This window comes from Dendropsophus ebraccatus, chromosome 2 (assembly GCF_027789765.1).
Source record: "Dendropsophus ebraccatus isolate aDenEbr1 chromosome 2, aDenEbr1.pat, whole genome shotgun sequence".
In the NCBI taxonomy this organism is placed as follows: Eukaryota; Metazoa; Chordata; class Amphibia; order Anura; family Hylidae; genus Dendropsophus; species Dendropsophus ebraccatus.
Genome location: NC_091455.1, coordinates 164,294,380 through 164,312,965, shown reverse-complemented (window position 1 = coordinate 164,312,965; position 18,586 = coordinate 164,294,380). Strand labels below are relative to the sequence as shown.

At 39.7% G+C, this 18,586-nt stretch overlaps 1 protein-coding gene across 5 annotated transcripts in view; it reads right to left on the bottom strand.

Annotated features, from left to right (window-relative positions):
* Positions 1–4,330: 4,330 nt before the first annotated feature.
* The window catches only part of NEK10 (NIMA related kinase 10), a 156,763-nt gene continuing 142,507 nt past the window's right edge, over positions 4,331–18,586 (bottom strand). For all 5 annotated transcript variants that reach the window (XM_069958651.1, XM_069958655.1, XM_069958654.1 and 2 more), the window contains 4 exons: positions 11,336–11,435; positions 8,830–8,882; positions 6,939–6,994; positions 4,331–4,736 (listed from right to left, as the gene is read on the bottom strand). In XM_069958651.1, coding sequence (XP_069814752.1) covers positions 4,685–4,736; positions 6,939–6,994; positions 8,830–8,882; positions 11,336–11,435 — 261 coding nt within the window. In that variant the 3' untranslated portion in view covers positions 4,331–4,684. The remainder of the gene's footprint in view (positions 4,737–6,938; positions 6,995–8,829; positions 8,883–11,335; positions 11,436–18,586) is intronic.

The window sequence follows — 18,586 nt, the reverse complement described above, 5'->3', positions numbered from 1 at the left end:
GCAAGTTTAAAGTTTTTTAGGACAATAACTGCATCACCTGACAAACGGACTCCAGGACAGATCTTGGATTAAAAGCAGCTATCCGAAGGTACAAGGGGTTTGAGGCGGGGGGCCGATTATGGGTACAGAGTCGCTTTAAGTATTCTAATAAACCATAAAAAATTGGTGATTGTGTAGGATTTCTATACTGACCCCCCTTATAGCCATAATTTTACACTGCATTCAGTCAGAACATTAGTGGTTTAATATAAAGTGTGCGTAGGTTAAGGTTTTTTTATGTTATTTTATTTTAGTTATAAAATTGCCTGGAAAACAGCCAAATGTATCCATGTTTTCCAGGCAGTCCTCTGGCTGCATCCACCTTCTCCAGGCAGCAGGATTATGCCGGTCATTCGGGTGCGTGTGAACATGAGATTTTGATAAGTTAACCCATCTCTAATTATTATATCTGTTTAACTGGTCCACGTTATTCTGCAATTCTCTTCTTAAAGAATAACTATAGATGTAAAAAAAAAAAAAAAGTAACATCTCGCAGCAACAAGTCAGAAGTTTTAATTGGTTGGGTTCCAGCTGGTGAAATGATCACTTAAACGACCAGGCCGCAGTTGGGTGCTGTGTCCATACATTTTTGCTTGTTGCCGCTGTGCTTGGACCAGCACAAGTAATATACTCTTTAATAAATATCTGAAGGCAGATATCATCCCAACCAAACAAAGGAAAGATCCTACATCCCCAGGTGCCAACTGCCCGATCTCCCAAAGTAACCTGGATCTTAAGTTGGTTTCCAGACTTTGGGCTGACCAGTTTGCCACGATTACTGCCAATCAGGTAGGATTTATACAAGGAAGATCATGATACGAAAGGTGATAGTGGTGCGGGTTATATCAGGTGCGACCCTGTTTCCCATTCCATTCCTAGCTCTGCTAACCATTGATGTTGAGATAATGTAGACTGCTCCTTATGCCCTGAAAAAGGGATGTGGCAGTTCTCCCCATTGTTATTTAATATATTGAACCCTTTTTTGCGTATGGTGGAGGTTAGTGATATAAAGGGGATCAAAGTTAGTTAGAGAGAAGGATGACTGCTTTAGCTGATGATTTGCTACTTTTTTTTTGTCATAGCCAGTGACCGATTTGCCATCCATTTTTCAAATGCTAGACATTGTAGATAAGCACGCTGGTTTTAAAATAAATGTGGAGAAAAGTGAACTGCTAGACCTCTCCCCAGCACATGATTTAAAACGTCCTCCGTCTGAGGTGGGTGGGCTGACCATTGCTATTAAACCCATTAAATATTTGGGAATTTACATAGGGCGCAGACACCAGAGTCTATTTATCATTAAATCTACCCATCGTTATTCCAGAGAATATTTTCTGAGCTAAAAGAATGGGGTCATCTTCCATTATCATTTTAGCAGGTGCCATCTGGTTAGGATGCTTAGCTTTTCTAGATTTCTTTACCCATTACAAACTATACCACTGCTTCCCTGTCACTGCTTTGCCCTGAGATATTAAACATAGTTTGGTACTGGGTGATATATTGGCAACCTGGAATTGTTAGGAAAATATATAATTTACCTCAGCTAATCTCTAGGTATGTCTCTCTTTGGAGACATCCAGAGTTTCCTCAGGGGAGAGACAATTCAATGTCTGTAAAGTAGAGGGAAGCAGGAATAGGCTCCCTTTACCATTTATTTCATGCCCAGGAACGCAGGCTGCTTATATTCTGTGAATTTTGCACCAAATATTCTCTTCAAAGTAACCAGTTTCTAACTTGTCATCAATTAGTTGGCTTCTTATGTTCTTGGTTGAAGGACCTCTCATGCATGACACAATTGACTGAGGATAGTTAAAGGGGTACTCCAGTATGAGAAAATTGTATTTAAATGAAACTATCAGCCCAAAATATATAACTTTCTAATATAATGTTATTACCAATAGTCCTCACTTTAGTGGCTTTTCTGGCTTTTTACCACTGACAGGAAATGGAAAATGGAAGGACTATAAATTTTGTATTGACCCCCAGCTTCTCTCACTTGTCAAAGCATCATCTCTGATGTCACAGGAGGCTTGGCTGGATCTCACCAATTCACCATCTCTGACCAAGTTTCTCCAGCCTACACCGGAGCAGATAAGGAAGTGACAGAAGCAGCTGCTGAAACTTTACCGATTGTGCTAAATTCACACATGTTGAGGTTTCATTGCAGTACTGCAGCGTCTTCACAAAAATGTTGCACTACTGCAAATTAATTATGCTAAATGGTACAGAGGATCAAAGCTGGCACTGCCAATCCCACATGGACAAAAAAAACTTTATTGTGGGGCTCAATTTTAAAGATAAAAGATGCTTGATCCTAATGAAATGATGCAGGACTGCAAATGATAAAGTACTGCAATTAAATAAATCAGTAACACAACGAAAATGCAATGTGTGAACACAGCCTAGAGGTTCTGCAACAGCTTTGGGCAGGGAATGGGCAGGGTGAAGGACTGTGATGAACAGCTGAGGGAAAGCATTGCATTCTGGAACTTATAGTACTGAGCAACTGCTCAATCAGGAAGTACAACCCCCAAAACAAATGGATTTTTGGTAGTTCCAGAACTGGGTCAGACAGATAAGCAATGCTATTTGCAGCTGTTTTTTTTACCTCTAGCTGGAGTACCCCTTTAATAATTTACCTGCAAATCCTACTTTATCTTATTTATATGCCAAACTTGGGGTCAGAGTGGCCAATCTGGTGTGTACAAATTTGTTTTTGTTTAATAAATGGGCCTTGATATTTAAAGACCCAGATATCCAAAAAGAAACTTGAATGGATAGGCCGTTGTCTGTAAGGCATTCCCGAGTACAAGATGGAGGGAGACATACTTTAGGCTAATACATAAAACTATTCTTGGTTTCAATATCCCTCCCCACCCACTGGCCCCAGTTAGGCTGTTGGTGTTCCTGAAATGCCATAAACCGTCCACGGATTTGACACAACGAATCTGTCCCATCTGCTCTTTTATTCTTCTATTCGGGCATTGTCTAATTTCTCCTATATAGAGGAAATTGTCAGGACACAAAATTGCATACACAATGGGGGGCATTTACTATGTATTAGTTAGTTTTTTACCCAGCTGAAAAGGACTGATTTAACAAATATTCATATATTTCTCGGGGAGGGGGGGGGGGGGGGAATCACAAAAAAAACCCTGCTACTGACCAGACGTACACCTGCACCAGTTTTTGTGATTTTTCTTTTTTTATTTGTGCACATGATAAATTGGGCACAAATCCCAGAATATGCTAACTTTTAAATGAATACTCAAGACAGGTATATAAAAATAAATTTCCTAGCAAATAATGGTTTATAATTAGAACTTAGTGTAGAAAATGGGCACAATAACCATATATTCACTAAAAAAATAGGGACAATACCCTTGATAAATGTTCCCCAATGTATCTAGATTGACAAGAGATTAAAGTTTGTTCACCATACAGTCAATCCCAAATCTCTGTGTATTCACAAACATTTGGCTGCAAATAGTGTAAATACCATACCTGAAGTTGCAGTGTGGTACAGCATTTCTCAATCAATTGGGTCTATTTTGAGATGGCCCATATTGTCCATGAACCATCTAATCTCTAAGGTTCTTAAACCTATGCAATGAAATGAAAAGGTGGGAAACTAGAACTATCGCATAGCTGATCATCCTCCACTTGTACATGCCAGTGGAGATTTATTATGTTCCTTATACACTCAGCCATGGAACGTAATTAAAACAAAAAGATACAATTTTTTGACCTCTTATCCTTTTTTATCTCTAGATTTTTTTACATCAATTGTTTGTGATTCGATTTTACTGCTTTCTTAAAAGCATGACCTATGACCCCCTTCAGGTATCCATGTTCTTTTAAACAGTGCATCAATTCTTGTGACTGTAAAAGAAAACAGCTGTAGTCACTGTTGATGCATTGTAAATGTCAACACTGTAATGATTTTTTTCACCTGCATGGGATGATAACTGTTAAAATGAAATAGCGAGTTGGCAGCTATATGTTTCGTGTACCTCTTTGTAAGAAGGGGCCGAGAGGAAGCGGGCCGCAGGTGTGCATGCGAAACAGTCATCCCCCGCTAGTCCGCATCCCAGCATCAGTCATGTAATAAAAGTTTTTCACTTTTGGTAATGTATGGTGAGTGCCACCTCTCTTCTACTATGAAAATGGCTCTTTCTATTAATGCTGCCATTACACAAATAAAATGTGTGAGCATGTGGCATGTGCGAGAAAATAATGACACAGCATACAAATAAAAACATACCATCTACCAATCAAAATAACGTATTTTTTATTTGCATCTTCCCTCTGTGCAAAACATATGTTCAGATACCATCAATCTGCATTAAAGCTGTATTATACATTATCACAGCAGGCCTAGACTAAAGGGAGATAAAGGAAGTCTTTACATTTAGATATAAAAGATATAGAATTCAATTTATAGAGCATTTCGATATGCAAAGCATCTCATAACAAGCGCAGCTCGTCGGATAATACAGTCACTTGCAAGTGTTCAGAAGTTTTCCTGCGGGATTTATTTAGTCCTTATTATCTTATTTCATATAGGTTAAGCAGCTTTAAGTTAACCAACTATTTCAGTTGGGAGAAAACACAGTAACATTGAGGCTTGTAAAGGTGAAAGCCATCATCGTTTTATTGTTAAAAGGTTCTTGACTCCCACTGGGAATGAGTAGTATCTAGAAAAAGACAGATATGATAACAACAAAATATAATTAAGTGTCTTTGTAAACAGGATAAGCCATGCGTTCAATAGTCAGGCTCCTCTCAAATGGCAGAACTAAGTTTGCAATGACCTCTGTCAGATGTAAGCTATCTACTTTGGCTGATTGATTGATAATAGAGGAAGCTATAGGTTACTAAATGTAGCTCATCTTTATTTCAATGCTACAAGATGAGAGCTCTATAGCAAGTTGTGGAACATTCAAAGTTTGCTATGATAAAGAAGAGGAAAAGTTATTCTTTGTCATACTTTTGCAGAACCAGGGAACCTCACTAAGGATTCTAATATCATTTCTATTCTTCTAAATATGCCAGTAACATAATAGTAAGCAGGCATTAAAGTTAAACACAACCTTATTCATACTGAAGCTGTCGATCTGCTTGGCCAGGGATACACTTCCAGTTAGATTAATGGATTTTTATATAATACATGGATGGCTTGAGACCTCCAGAGTCAGCCCCCTGCCCCACTGAGACATCTATATGTGTTTGCGGGGCAGGAGGCAACAATATTTGGGAGTTTAAATTACTGTAGACAATCTCTTTAACTGGTGTTTTGGTTGTAAATGTTATGTTTCCGTAGCATGGGACGCCAAGGATAAAGGTAATTTTTTTCTCATGGGCATTTTTGGGAAATCTGAACTGTATTTACTATGCAAATTAGGCACACTTTTGGTACACTGGGATGGGATCAATACCCTTGGTGCACCAATCTGCCCTGCCCCTCCACAAATATATATCCAGTGCTCTGCAGTGATGAGCGCCTGATGACATCATTGCAGAGTGCTGCACCAATATTCACTAGGAGGGGCGAGGCAGATCAGTGCATTAAGGGCGTTCCCCGCTCGCTGCTTGCACTATTACACACGTCAGCAGCGAGCGGGAAGAGCTGCGGGGGTCTGCTGCCTTCGCTCCTGTTACACGGGACGTCGGCAGCAGAACGTTGCTATCTTAGTCTTTGTCTTTCAACATGATGAAAGACAACGACAGACAATGATCAGCAGACATCGTTCGTGTCGGCTGATCGTTGTCTTCTATTACACAAGGGGATTATTGTCCGTAACGGCCGATATTGGGCGAATACAGATGATAATCGTTTACTGTAATAGGGCCTTTAGAGACACAGGTCCTTGTTAAGTAGCTCCCTACTCATTGTTTAGTTAGTTTATATACAGTATGCTATATGCATCCTGTATACTATAAATATCTGTTATGAATTAGGGTGAGATAATTACTTTTCTCTAAGACTTACCAAGGGGATGACAAATGAAACTGTTTACATGATTTAGGAAAGTGTGAAATAAAGTAAGATTTTTTTTATTTCTTTGTGTAGTTGTTCTCTATATATGCCTCATATACATCTAATAGTGGTTACATGAGTTGTAAGGTAGTGAAGAGACATCTATCCTTTTTGAGCCATTGCCACGTTCTAGTGCCCCCAGAGGTTAGCTAGGATTTATTTAACATGACTAGGTGAATAAACAGGAGCAACAGTTATTGTCAATACCAAGGAATGTAAAATGTCTATAGCATGTGGATAAGGCAGCAACTATTGATAAAAAAGGCACCGTTATGTTTTACTGAAACTATTTGTGTGCCTTTATATGTGCAGGTAGTAAAGATATATATAAGATGAGAAGGGGGTCACTAAGGGTGGAGTTTGAGCAATTAAGGTAATCTTCTGAGAGTGGGTTTCTAAATCGTATCACTTGTGGAAGAGTGTTGATGACAACAGGCTAAGACTGCTAAGAGTAGTCTAGAACACACTGAACTTTTTTTTTTTTTTGTGGTCAGATGTTCAAGTCTGAAATATGAAACACATATAATGCATTTTTTCATTGTGGTGTCTTTTTTTTTCTTCTATTGGTGGATGGTTGACCAAAGTGTGTGTCAGAGAAGTGCTATGGACAAGTATGGATATAACTTGTATGATGATATAATATCATTGAAATTAAGGTTAATGGGACACCATAAAGACCAAACGGACCGCAGGACAGATCTTGGATTAAAAGCAGCTATCTGAAGATACAGGCGGATTGGGGGGGGTCAGATTGTGGGTACAGAGTCACTTTAAATATACTGTAATCGTAGTATAGGATAGGGCGGCAGGAGGCAAGATGTATAAATACTTTTTTATTTTTCTCCCACAAAAAACTTACCTGTCTGAAGTTAAATTATAGTAGCCACTGTCCTCTAAAATTTCTTCAGTCATTGTCTGTATATTAAGAAAAACACAACATTTTTTAAAACACTTTTTTTTTTACAGACTGTATATATTGAACATATAAAGTTTATTATAATGAAATTGTATGGTCGAAGTTTGAATTCTATAGAGCACATTATTTTATCGGAGGATTGAAAAGTCCCACTCATGATTTTTTTGGTTTTAGAAATTCAAATGGGCAATAAAGCAAGTGGTACTAAAAGATCCTGCTTTTACAATAAAATAAATATTCTCCATCAAGTCCCCCTGAAAACATTGGTAACTCCATTTGTATTCAGGTACAAAGACAACAAGCAAAAGATAAAGCTATCAGTGGCGGTCTTTGGCACCAAGCACCCCAAGCAATCGCTTGGGGCCCCCAATATCCAGGGGGGCCCACATGCCCCGCTCTTGCGCTCAAGACCGCTGGACAGGGCCGCTGCCCCGCTCGCTGCTGCCATCTGAACTGTAACTATGAGCACTCGTAATGAGCGCTCACAGTTACATGCAGCAGCAGCACTGACAGGGCGGGAGACATTGGCCCCCTTCTTGTCAGTCACTCTTGTGGCCGCAGGAAGGGTTTTCCCTGCGGTCACAAGTGGCAGCTTTGTCCTTGTGGTGCCGGCGCTCCATTGACATCACTGGAGCATCGGCGCCAGTGCAAGGGGAGTGCAGCCTCTTGTGATCGCAGGGAAAACCCTTCCTGCAGCCACAAGAGTGAAGAGAAGAGGAGACGCCCGGACCCAGGTGAGTATAAGTGTTTGTTATATTGTGTTATATACTATATGGGAGGGGGAGCACACAGGGGTCTGTTTAACAGGGGGAGCGCACATCGGGGGTCTATATAAATGGGGGGAGCACACAGGGGGGCTATATAACAGGGGGAGCACACAGGGGGGCTATAGACTACTGGGGCTTCACAGAGGGGTCTATATACTACTGGGGGCAGCACACAGGGGGTCTATATACTACTTGGGGCAGCAGAATGGGGTCTATATACAACTTGGAGAGCACACAGGAGGTCTATATCCAAGTGGGGAAGCACACAGGGAGGCTATATACTACTGGGGGAGTACACAGGGGTCTATATACTACTGGTGGGGCACACAGGGGTCTATATACTACTGGGGGAACATACAGGGGGTCTATATACTACTTGTGAGGCACACAGGTGGTCTATATATAACTGGGGGAGCACAAAGGGGTCTGTATACTACTGGGGCAGCACACAAGGGGTCTATATAATACTGGTGGGGCACACAGGTGGTCTATATACTACTGAAGGAGCACACAGGGGTCTATATCCAAGTGGGGAGCACACAGGAGGTCTATATCCAAGTGGGGGAGCACACAGGGGGGCTAAATACCCCTGAGGGAGCACACAGGGGGCCTATATACTAGTGGGGGAGCACACAGGGGGTATATACAACTGGGGGCAGCACACAGGGGGTCTATATACAACTGGGGCTGCACACAGGAGGTCTATATACTTCTGGGGGAGCACACGGGGGTGCTATATATAACTGGGGGAACACACAGGGGTCTATATACTACTGGGGGAAGCAAACAAGGGGTATATACTATTGGGGGCAGCACACAAGGAGTATATATTACTGGCGGTAGCGTACAAGGGGTATATAATACTGGGGGCAACACACAGCGGTCTATTGTTTTGGAATGCGTGTTGAGGGGGGGCCCCAGACATAACTTCGCTTGGGGCCCCAGAAATGCCAAGACCGCTCCGGATAGCCATCTGTCATATTGGTACTTATTCAGGTATTAGATGCATTTAGAATACATGTTGGATGTGTCCTTACACTCAATCAATATGCAAAACACTAACATACCTGTAGTTGCTCATAAGTTATTCCACCCTCAAAATCGAAGGTGCTGGCATTTCCTGAAACCAAGAAAACAAACATGTTATACTGTATCTAGAGATGAGCGAACCGGGTTCGGTTTTTGGTTACCTGGGGCTGCTGAACTTGGATAAAGCTCTAAGGTTGTCTGGAAAACATGGATACAGCCAATGACTATATCCATGATTTCCTCATAGCCTTAGGGCTTTATCCAACTTCAGCAGCCACCGCTAATCAAATGCCGAAAGTTCGGGTTCGGATGGACTCTATCTCTAACTGTATCACTAATTTCAATTGTATATTTGTGTCGCTCTATCAAGTAAATATTTGCATTAAAGGGAATGTGTCATAAGAAAATCATCTATTCTTTAAATTATGGGGGTGATTTATCAAACATGGTGTAAAGTAAAATTGGTTCAGTTTTCCAAAGAGGAATAAAAGGTGAAATCTGATTGGTTGCTAGGGGAAACTGAGCCAGGCCTACTTTACACCAGTTTGATAAATCTCCCCCTGTGTTTTTATGTTAAACATATTTTTTAAAGAATTTGTTATGATGTTTTCTCTAATTTTCCATTTTCTATCTATATTATAAAATAATCCTGAAATTTTGCAGTTTTTTTCATTCTCACCATTGGGGCTACAACTGAGCTGAGACTTCCTGTTCTGTCTGTGGTGATAAGAGGAGGTTGCTGTAAAGTGATCAGAATTACAGTGACATGTGACAACGGTAGATAGAGGAGACAATAGCAGCTCCCTGTGGCATGACCTCTTCACAGGTCACAGAGCATGCTCAGTAATGTTTTACATTCATCTCAAGGGGACAACATCTGTCTATTGTCATCTATGTCAATGAGTCTTGCTGTAAAGCATGTCACTAAATGCTGTTAAAAATGGCTCAGGTAAGATGGCAGCCCCCATAACAATGTACAAAAAATGTACATTATTAGAAACCAAATATATTTTCAATATACTCTCTGTCTAAAAGTGATGTCATATCAAACACCCAATCATGGCACAGTACACTCCCAAACAACTGAATCAAACTAAGCAGTAACTATTGCATATATTACATACTCCAATCAAGTTCTCAAAGTTAAAAGCAGTACAGTGAGTTAAAGGTTGACCACAGCTTAACAGATAGGTAGACAGGTAGACAATTCACTAGGGCTATGGCATGTTTTTGAATAATCATGGGGTCCCAGCAGTCAAACCTCACTAATTAGAAAGTGTTGGTATACAAAAATGATGTCCCTGTGGACAAGCAGTAAAAGGCTATGTTCACACAACGTCAAAAATAGAGAAAAGGCGGACGATTATGAAATTTAAAATGACGCATTCAAGTCAATGGAAAGACGGACGTCCAATGCACACAATGTATTGAATAACGGATGTTTTTGCAGCGGACATCAAAATAAGTTTACATAGTTTTTCTTTTGTCACCGTTCTCTCTCTGTTTTGACTATTAAATTCAATGGACTTTTCAAAGACACACCCAAAGGGCAATCAGTAACCCAAACTAGAATAATGTACATTGCAGGACAGCTAAATGACGTCTGTTATTTTAGACTCAAAATGACGGACGTCATTTTAAACGGAGCATAGAAAACATTGTGTGAACATAGCCTAACACATGCTAGAAAGAGTCTATTTTTGTTTTATTTAAGAGTTTTTCTGAAATCTACCCAACTTCTAAAAACCCCTTTAAGTCATGGCATAAACAAAGACACGTGGGCAGATATAACTAAATGCAAGTCATGTAAGTAAAATAGTAAATGGAAAACAAAGCAAAGTGGTACTTAATGAGTCCAGTGTTTACAATTTCTAAAATATTCTCTTTTAAGGCCTCCTGAAAACAGAGCCAGCTCAAATTGTATTCAGGTACAAACAAGACAAGCTACAGACACAGGCAGATGTCATATTGGTGCATATTCTAATAGAAGAAGCATTTAGTTAGATTATATGGCCTTGAACACAAATAGGCTGTGAAGACAAGAACAGCAGATCAAAGCAGTGGTATTGTGTGCAAACACACAGAGCTCCCCGGCAGAGCATTCTTTGAAAACCACTGCTTTATGCCTTAATTTATGATTTCCATTTTTATTGTGTCTCTCTTATACAGAGACACTTTGATCTGTGCTCAGCTTTGATTATGACAGAACTGCAAATAAAATTTTATATAAGCACTAATAGCTTTCAATCAAACATTTTATCCATATTTTTTCTTCAGCTTGATGGCTTATGCTTTTTATGAAGTAGGGGTCCCCAGCGCCTGATTATACCTGTGTATGTATTATTCTGTCATCTAAGAGGCTTTCTCAGAACATACTAAGAGGTAAGAAAATTTCTCTGAATTGTTAACCTTGTGGGTAATGTAATAAGCTTAATTTAATCATCAAGAGGTCAGGAACCTTATATAAGTTCAATTTACTTGAAATGGAGGTAAGTAAAGTTCAAGATGTTATTTTATAAAGATTTTTTTCTTTAAAAAACAAACCTGTCCTGTCATCAGAGATCAGTGACTTCCCGTACGACTGTAGCAATCCATGGCAGTCATCAGCAAAGAATTCTATAATCTCAGGAGACCCCTGTACAACCTAAAAAAACAAAATTTACTCAAATAAACATAATTATACATATAAAACAGAATTGTATCATTATATTGGCAATCTGTAAATCTTGATACAAGCTACTCCTCCCATCACAGCAAAAACACAAAATAAACAAAAGAGTGTTCTATTTAGTATTAACCCCTTCAAGACCGAGCCCTTTGATGCACAAAAGTCTGGGTCAAATTAATGCAATGTTCCTCCCCGTCTTCTAAGAGCCATAGCACTTTTATTTTTCCACCTACAGGGCTGGTTGGGGTGTAATATTTTGTGCCATGATCTCTAGCTTTTATAAATATCATATTGGTGTAACTCAGGCATGTCCAAAGTCCGTCCGGAGGGCCATTTGCGGCCCGCGTTCCGAACTTTTACGGCCCCCCAGGTATCCAGCTTGCTATTATCTGCCTGTGTTATAAAGCATATAGCATGTAGCATGTAAAATGGTCGGCCCTCGCACATGTTCACTTCATCAAATTTAGCACTCTTCGAAAAAAGTTTGGACATGCCTGGTGTAACTGAAAAATTTTGATAGCTTTTTATTAATTTTTTTCCGATATATAATTGAAAAAAACAGCAATCCTGGTTTGTTTTTTCTCCGTTTACGGCGTTCACCGTGCGGGAACAATAATGTAATATCTTAATAGATCTAACAATTTCGATATATAATATGTTTATTAAATTTTTAAAATTATTTACATTTTTTTATAATGGGCAAGGGGGGCTTTTATTTGGGGGTATAACAGGTTTTTTTTAATACTTTTTAAAACTTTTTTTACTACACTATTTTTTTTAACACTTTTTTCACTGTAAAACATGCAATCAATCTATGCGATCCGACCCCCGCCCATCGGTACATGTGATTGGGACCCACAGCGTTTAAGGGGTTAATGAGACGCAGCTGCCTCTCACTATCCTCAGCTCCCCAGACACTGATGTGTGCGGAACCGCTCTCACTGGAGTGGTCCCGCACACATCAAAGGCCTTCAGTGTCAGGAACATGCATATATGTTCCTGCTGCACTTGGTATGTGCAGCAGTAACGTATATCTATGTATAGCTGACGTAAAGGGGTTAGTGATGTAAATCTTGATGTAATCTTAACTATCCAGCATGGTGAATGCTGTAAAAAAAAAAAAAAAAAGGCCAGTGCTGGAATTGCAATTTTTGGTCACCTCACATTCAAAACATGGAATAAAAAGTTTTAAAAAAAATCATAATTTACTGCAAAATGTTACTAAAAGTAAAGTATGCGACAAAAATTGCTCCTGCAGGAAGAGTTTAACCTAAAAAAAAAAGGAGGACAACCAGCAGAGACCAGGCATCACCAGGGCAGCAATGGCAGGAAATTGGGTTGGTAACTGGCTCAGCCACCTCTACCTACACTGTCTATTTATAAAGATGGCCGCACCATAGTAAAAACAACCCCTATAATAAAAAGAAAAGTCCCTGTAGCAGTAGTAGATTGAGTGTCCTTTTACACTAGATTGCTTGAGCAGTCTTCTGTTTCTATAATTCCTTGGCCACACATCCCCTATTACACAGAGGGAGATGTGAAGCTCACAAAAGATTTTTTAGCAGCTCAGAAAGAAGCGGCCAGCTGACAAACAAGTATTTGCTCGTTTGTTGGCTAAATGCTGGCAAGGTTACACAGGGTGATAGCAACCTGTTCATTCAATGTAACAGAGCCTTTCATTAAAATGCACTCAATATAGACCCACTCCTACACACAAATTATCAGATTTTAGATGAAGGCAGGCAAAGACAAACAGCATTAGGCTATGTTCCCACAACGTCTTTTTTTGGCAGTTTTAGGCCAAATATCGGCATCCTTTTAAGGGTAGCTTCACATGTACCGGATCTTCAGCGAATTTCATGCTGCGGGTTTGCAGTGAGAATCCTGGTAGTGTGAAGTTCTATGGGGTTAGATAATGAAAATTCTGCTGCGGATATGTAACCCAGCCCCTTTAACCCCCGCCACCATACATCACCTGCTCCAGGCTCCTTCTTGCTTCGAGGCCTCCCAGCATCTCCCGGCGGTCAGCATACATTACCTGCTTGGCACCGCGGCAGTGTGAAGCTCCCGTCATTCCACATCAGCCAATTAGTGCACGGCAGCACTGATTGGCTGATGAGCGAGGGGAGTAATGTATGCTGCGGGAATTAAATTTCCACTGCGGGTATGGGACCTCATAGAACTTCACTACACCTGGATTTGCACGGTACATGTGAAGCTACCCTTATAATAACAGACGTTATATGTACTATTTTTAAACTCTTTATTATTTTAGCTTTTCCATTAACAAAGAAAAAAGTTGGAAAGGCAGTGGTCCTCAACAACAAGGACAACTGTGTGAGAAACAATTCAGTACATTCCACACAAATAAACGGTACTAAACATCCAGCAGCAGAGCGGAGCATCACATCAAAGAATGATACACCGCTAAGAATCTCATTGTGCGAGACATAAACACATAAGAGGTATCCCTCCTCTGCTGCTGCCAACATATGTCAATAAACATCCCCCTCCCTGCCCACCCTCCCCACCCCCAAAGCCGCAGATGTGAGAGGAAAATAAATAAATAGATAAATAAAAAATAAATAAAACACAAAAATGAAGAAAAAAATACACACATCCAGGGTAACAAATTATTTTAGGCAGATCATTTACACCCAATCCTTCCAAATAAACAGGTGCTTGCGAATTCCATCCTTTTTACTTGTATACCTCAGAAGTTCATACTGCATAGTCTGGGAAACTAAATTCTTCTAGGCTTCCAACACTGGGGATTGCTGTGACAACCACCCCCTCATAATAAGCAACCTGGCGCAGAATATACATTTGGTATACAACGCTCTGTTCTTTGGTATATCCCAGGACCCGCCCAAAATCCCAATTACCGCTAACCTTGGGATGTTCTGCTTGGTTATACAATTCAGAGTATCAAAAACCGCTTTCCAGAAACCCTGGACTTTCCTACATTCCCAGATTATGTGAAAAAAGTCTGCATCATCGCAACCACATCTGGGACAGTTCGCCGACTCTCTTATCCCCATCTTAAACAAAATTAAAGGTGAATAGTAGTTACGGTGAAGAATTCTAAATTGAACCAGCTTGTGAGCTTCATTCATGGAAACGTTATCCAAGTTTGCACATATATTCTGCCATGCCTTCTCCCCGAGATTACCAACTTCCTGTTCCCACTTTACCTTCTTACTATCTAGTGCAACGTACTTAATTTCATTAGCCAAAATTTTGGCTAATGAGAGAGACCTCTTCTTGCCTTTCCCATGCCCTGTATCACTGAAAATACTCTGTGCTCATTAATCATGAAATAACTCGCACCATCTGATGCTTTACACGCGTGCTCTAGTTGTAGAAAAAAAAAACCTGTGCTTATCTTCTAGCCCATAACATTCCTTAACCTCTTGGAAAGTCATGAGCTTGCCACTCTGAAAAAGCTGCGATACCAACTTAATCCCTTTTACGTGCCAAAATTTCCAGTTTTGAATCTTCATAAATTCCAACAAGTGGAAATTGTTCCATAATGGAGAACAACTCATACTACCCACTATACCACATCTTTGCTTAGTGTAGGACCATACTTTATCGTATAGATTACATAGTGAATTGTTAGTTACCCCACCACCCCAGTAACCAGCTTCAAGCAATTCAAATACATTGTCATAATAACTAATCCCAACCTTGTGCTGAAGAGGGGAAATATTTTTCCATCCTGCTAACTTACTTAAATGTGAAGAAATAAAATATAATCTAAGATCGGGCATGGAAAAGCCACCTACCCTTTTAGGGCCACTGAAATCTCTGTATTTAAGTCTCACCCGTTTCCTCCCCCAGATGAGGTTCCCCAGTAGGATCTCAATCTTCCTAATCCACCTATCACTCACCCATACAGGGGAAGCTCCAAAAAAGAAGAGTAGCTGGGGAAGGACGACCATCTTTACAATGGCAAGTCTATCTGCCATCGAAACTGGTAGCCTTTTCGACACATTAATTCTCTTTTCCAGGTTTTTAGCAAATGGTTTAATATTCAACTCACAAAAGTAACTAACGTTGGGCCCTACCTTGATACCAAGATATTCCAGCGGCTCCATGGGCCCTAAAACCCTTAACTTACCCGCGACCGCGGAGGAGGAGGAGGATCCCAAATTTAGTAAGGAAGACTTATCTCAGTTGATGGATAACCCAGACGGGATAATATACTCACTCAGTTCATCTACAATGCGCGATAATTTACTATCAGGGTCCTTAACCAACAATAGAATGTCATCGGCATACAACAGGAGTTTGTTCTTATTACCTTCTATACCGAACCCCTCATAGTCCAACCGTGTCCTGACCCACTGTGCCAAAGGTTCTATATACAGTGAAAAGTGGACAGCCTTGCCGAGTTCCTCGGCCAAGCGCAAAGGGTTCTGAAGGGTTACCATTAATTAATAAACGGGCTATAGGATCATGATATAGTGTTTTAATCTGCCCCAGAAATACCGACCCAAAGCCAAACTTAGCTAGGACCGTTATGTGGCCTCAAATGGCCAGAAAACGATGTTGTGAGAACATAGCCTATGGTTTCTGTATGAGGACTTCTCTACACAGCTCTAAAGCCTAAATTCTGCAGGTTTCATATCTCACTTTATAATAGATTTCTGGCTTCTTGGTCCAGTGAAAAATGCTTTTTATCGTCGGAGGATTGTGCCACCTAGGTGGAGCTTCATGACTGTTGTGCCACTTTGCCCTGCCCACATGATCACCATAGGCCCCACCCCTCTATGACATCACCAGTGTCTGTGCCCTTTCCCTTTGGCAGCCATTGGAATGGACCAACCTAGAAGGGGTGGGTCATAGAACTTTAGGACAGCCCATTTCAATGGCTGTGGAGGAGGCGAGGCCTATGGCACCGGTGTGGGCGGTATTGTCCACTAACAATAACATGCATTTTTGAGAGAAGAGACCACAAAGAAATCCTATATGGTAAGATATGAAATGTCCACAATATAAGCTTAAGGAGGGTGCTGAGAACTTATATGGAGGGGGTGACCCTATTACTTTAAGCTCCATGACACGTTAGAACATAAATTAATGAAACCTGATTTTTTATTTAAATTTTTTTATTTTATGTTTTAAAGAAGAATCTTTTCCTCATTTTATAAATCTGAGCTTCTACGTTCAAATGCTCCGACAGAAGAAAGATATATGAAGAGCGACTACTTGGGACAGTGAGATGAAGCTGTCATTAATAATAAAGGTGTTGCTGACTTTGCTAATGGAGTGACTAATGGTGTCAAATTGATTGAGCATGTTCTTCATAGGACAACCGGATGATATTAATTATGGAAGCAGAATATTTAGCACTATATGGCACAGAGCATGCTGATATGAGTAAATACTATTGGAATAGTATCACAGGGTCACAAGTTTTATAGCCGATGTTTCACTTGTGAAGTTTGTTCTGTTTTAAGGTTGCTCAGTGTGAGAATAATCTAAAGGATCTGAACATTGTGTGCATTATACATTCTTACTTAAGTGAGTTAAGATATATATATATATATATATATATATATATATATATATATGTGTAAAATTATGTGTACAAAAGGGCGGCTAATATATATGTAGCTTACTAATATAAAGCCAGTAAAAATTTCTGCACTGTGAATCCTCTCCAACATACAACATATACAATATATTAGCATACTTAACTATATTTCCAGATTACAAGCTTCACTACATGGCAAACCACACCGACTGTTTCTAAGTCCGAGCATCAGTGTGTACTGCTGTCGGCACATGATGTTGCTATGGAACAATTCTCTATTGTGAGCCTCTCACAGTGCATTCTGTCTGATATTGTGTATGAATTCTCTATTTATATTTATGAACACAGCCTAAAGCTTAAGCATACATATCTTTTCTGTAAAATACAGTATAGCACATGTTAAGATTTTGTATCCTTTCACCCAGCCATGTCACTCTACTACTAGTAATTGCTCTTTGCATATGCTGTCTGGTGAAAGGACCATTACAGTGCAGAAACAAGTCACTTATGCTTTAACATTACATTTTAATAAAGAAGGTTCATCTATATGGCCAGAATATGCTGACTTCTTTGGTTGCAGTCCAAATTCTTATGTGCAAAAGTCCTGGACCAATCTCCAGGTCCTCCCTCAATGACAGCCCTGTTGCTGCATCCTGAAAATGGCCACTAAAGGAGGTGCATGTGATGCCACCCCATCCATCAATGTATCCAACTGTAACACACTGTGCCCGCACTCATTTCTGGGTGCCCAGATGCTGATGAAAGTATTATACCAAACTGTCTATGATCAATCATTAAAATATTGATGTGCAGTACTAAATCTGCAAAAAACAGGTTGCCCTTAAATATCCTGACCTTGCAACAAAGCACTTTAGTGTGGGAGGCCTTAAAAGGACTATGACAAGAATAAACTCTCTTTACTTTGTAACACGTCTCTAAGAAATGCTGTTTTCTAGTCTCTAGTTCTTTATTTTGATCATGTTAAAGTGTGAGGTTCTATGTGAAAAGGGCTGGAAGGTTCCATGTTTTTCTGAAAATATCCTTTAATTTGAAGTAATCACTGATGTGTTAAATATGCACATTTACAATTCAGAGATGTTTGTCTAGGTCATCCATAAAGGGCAAATAGCACTGTCCTTGGAAACAAGGACACCTAATAATGTACATTCATAGAAAGAAGGCATATTAACAAGGGAAAACAAGGGAATGCATTCAGGGTTTCAGCTTACAGAGATAACCAGGTGAACTTACATCGCTCATTGGGAACGAAATGTGAGATTTTATATACAGTACCATACACTACATTTACGTTATCCATTTTAGCATTTTAGTTTACCCTACAATAACGCATACTACGTTAAAAAGGTATATATATATATATATATATATATATATATATATATATATATATATATATCTATCAGGAATACAGTATAAGTGCAGGAATATATAAGTGCATACACATTTTTGTGTGTACTGGAGGCTCAAAAAACAAACTGGTATTATAGGTATGAAAACATTACATTTTGCCACAAAAATATTTGCAAAAATAAAGGAAAACAACGGCCGTTATTTATCATGATCA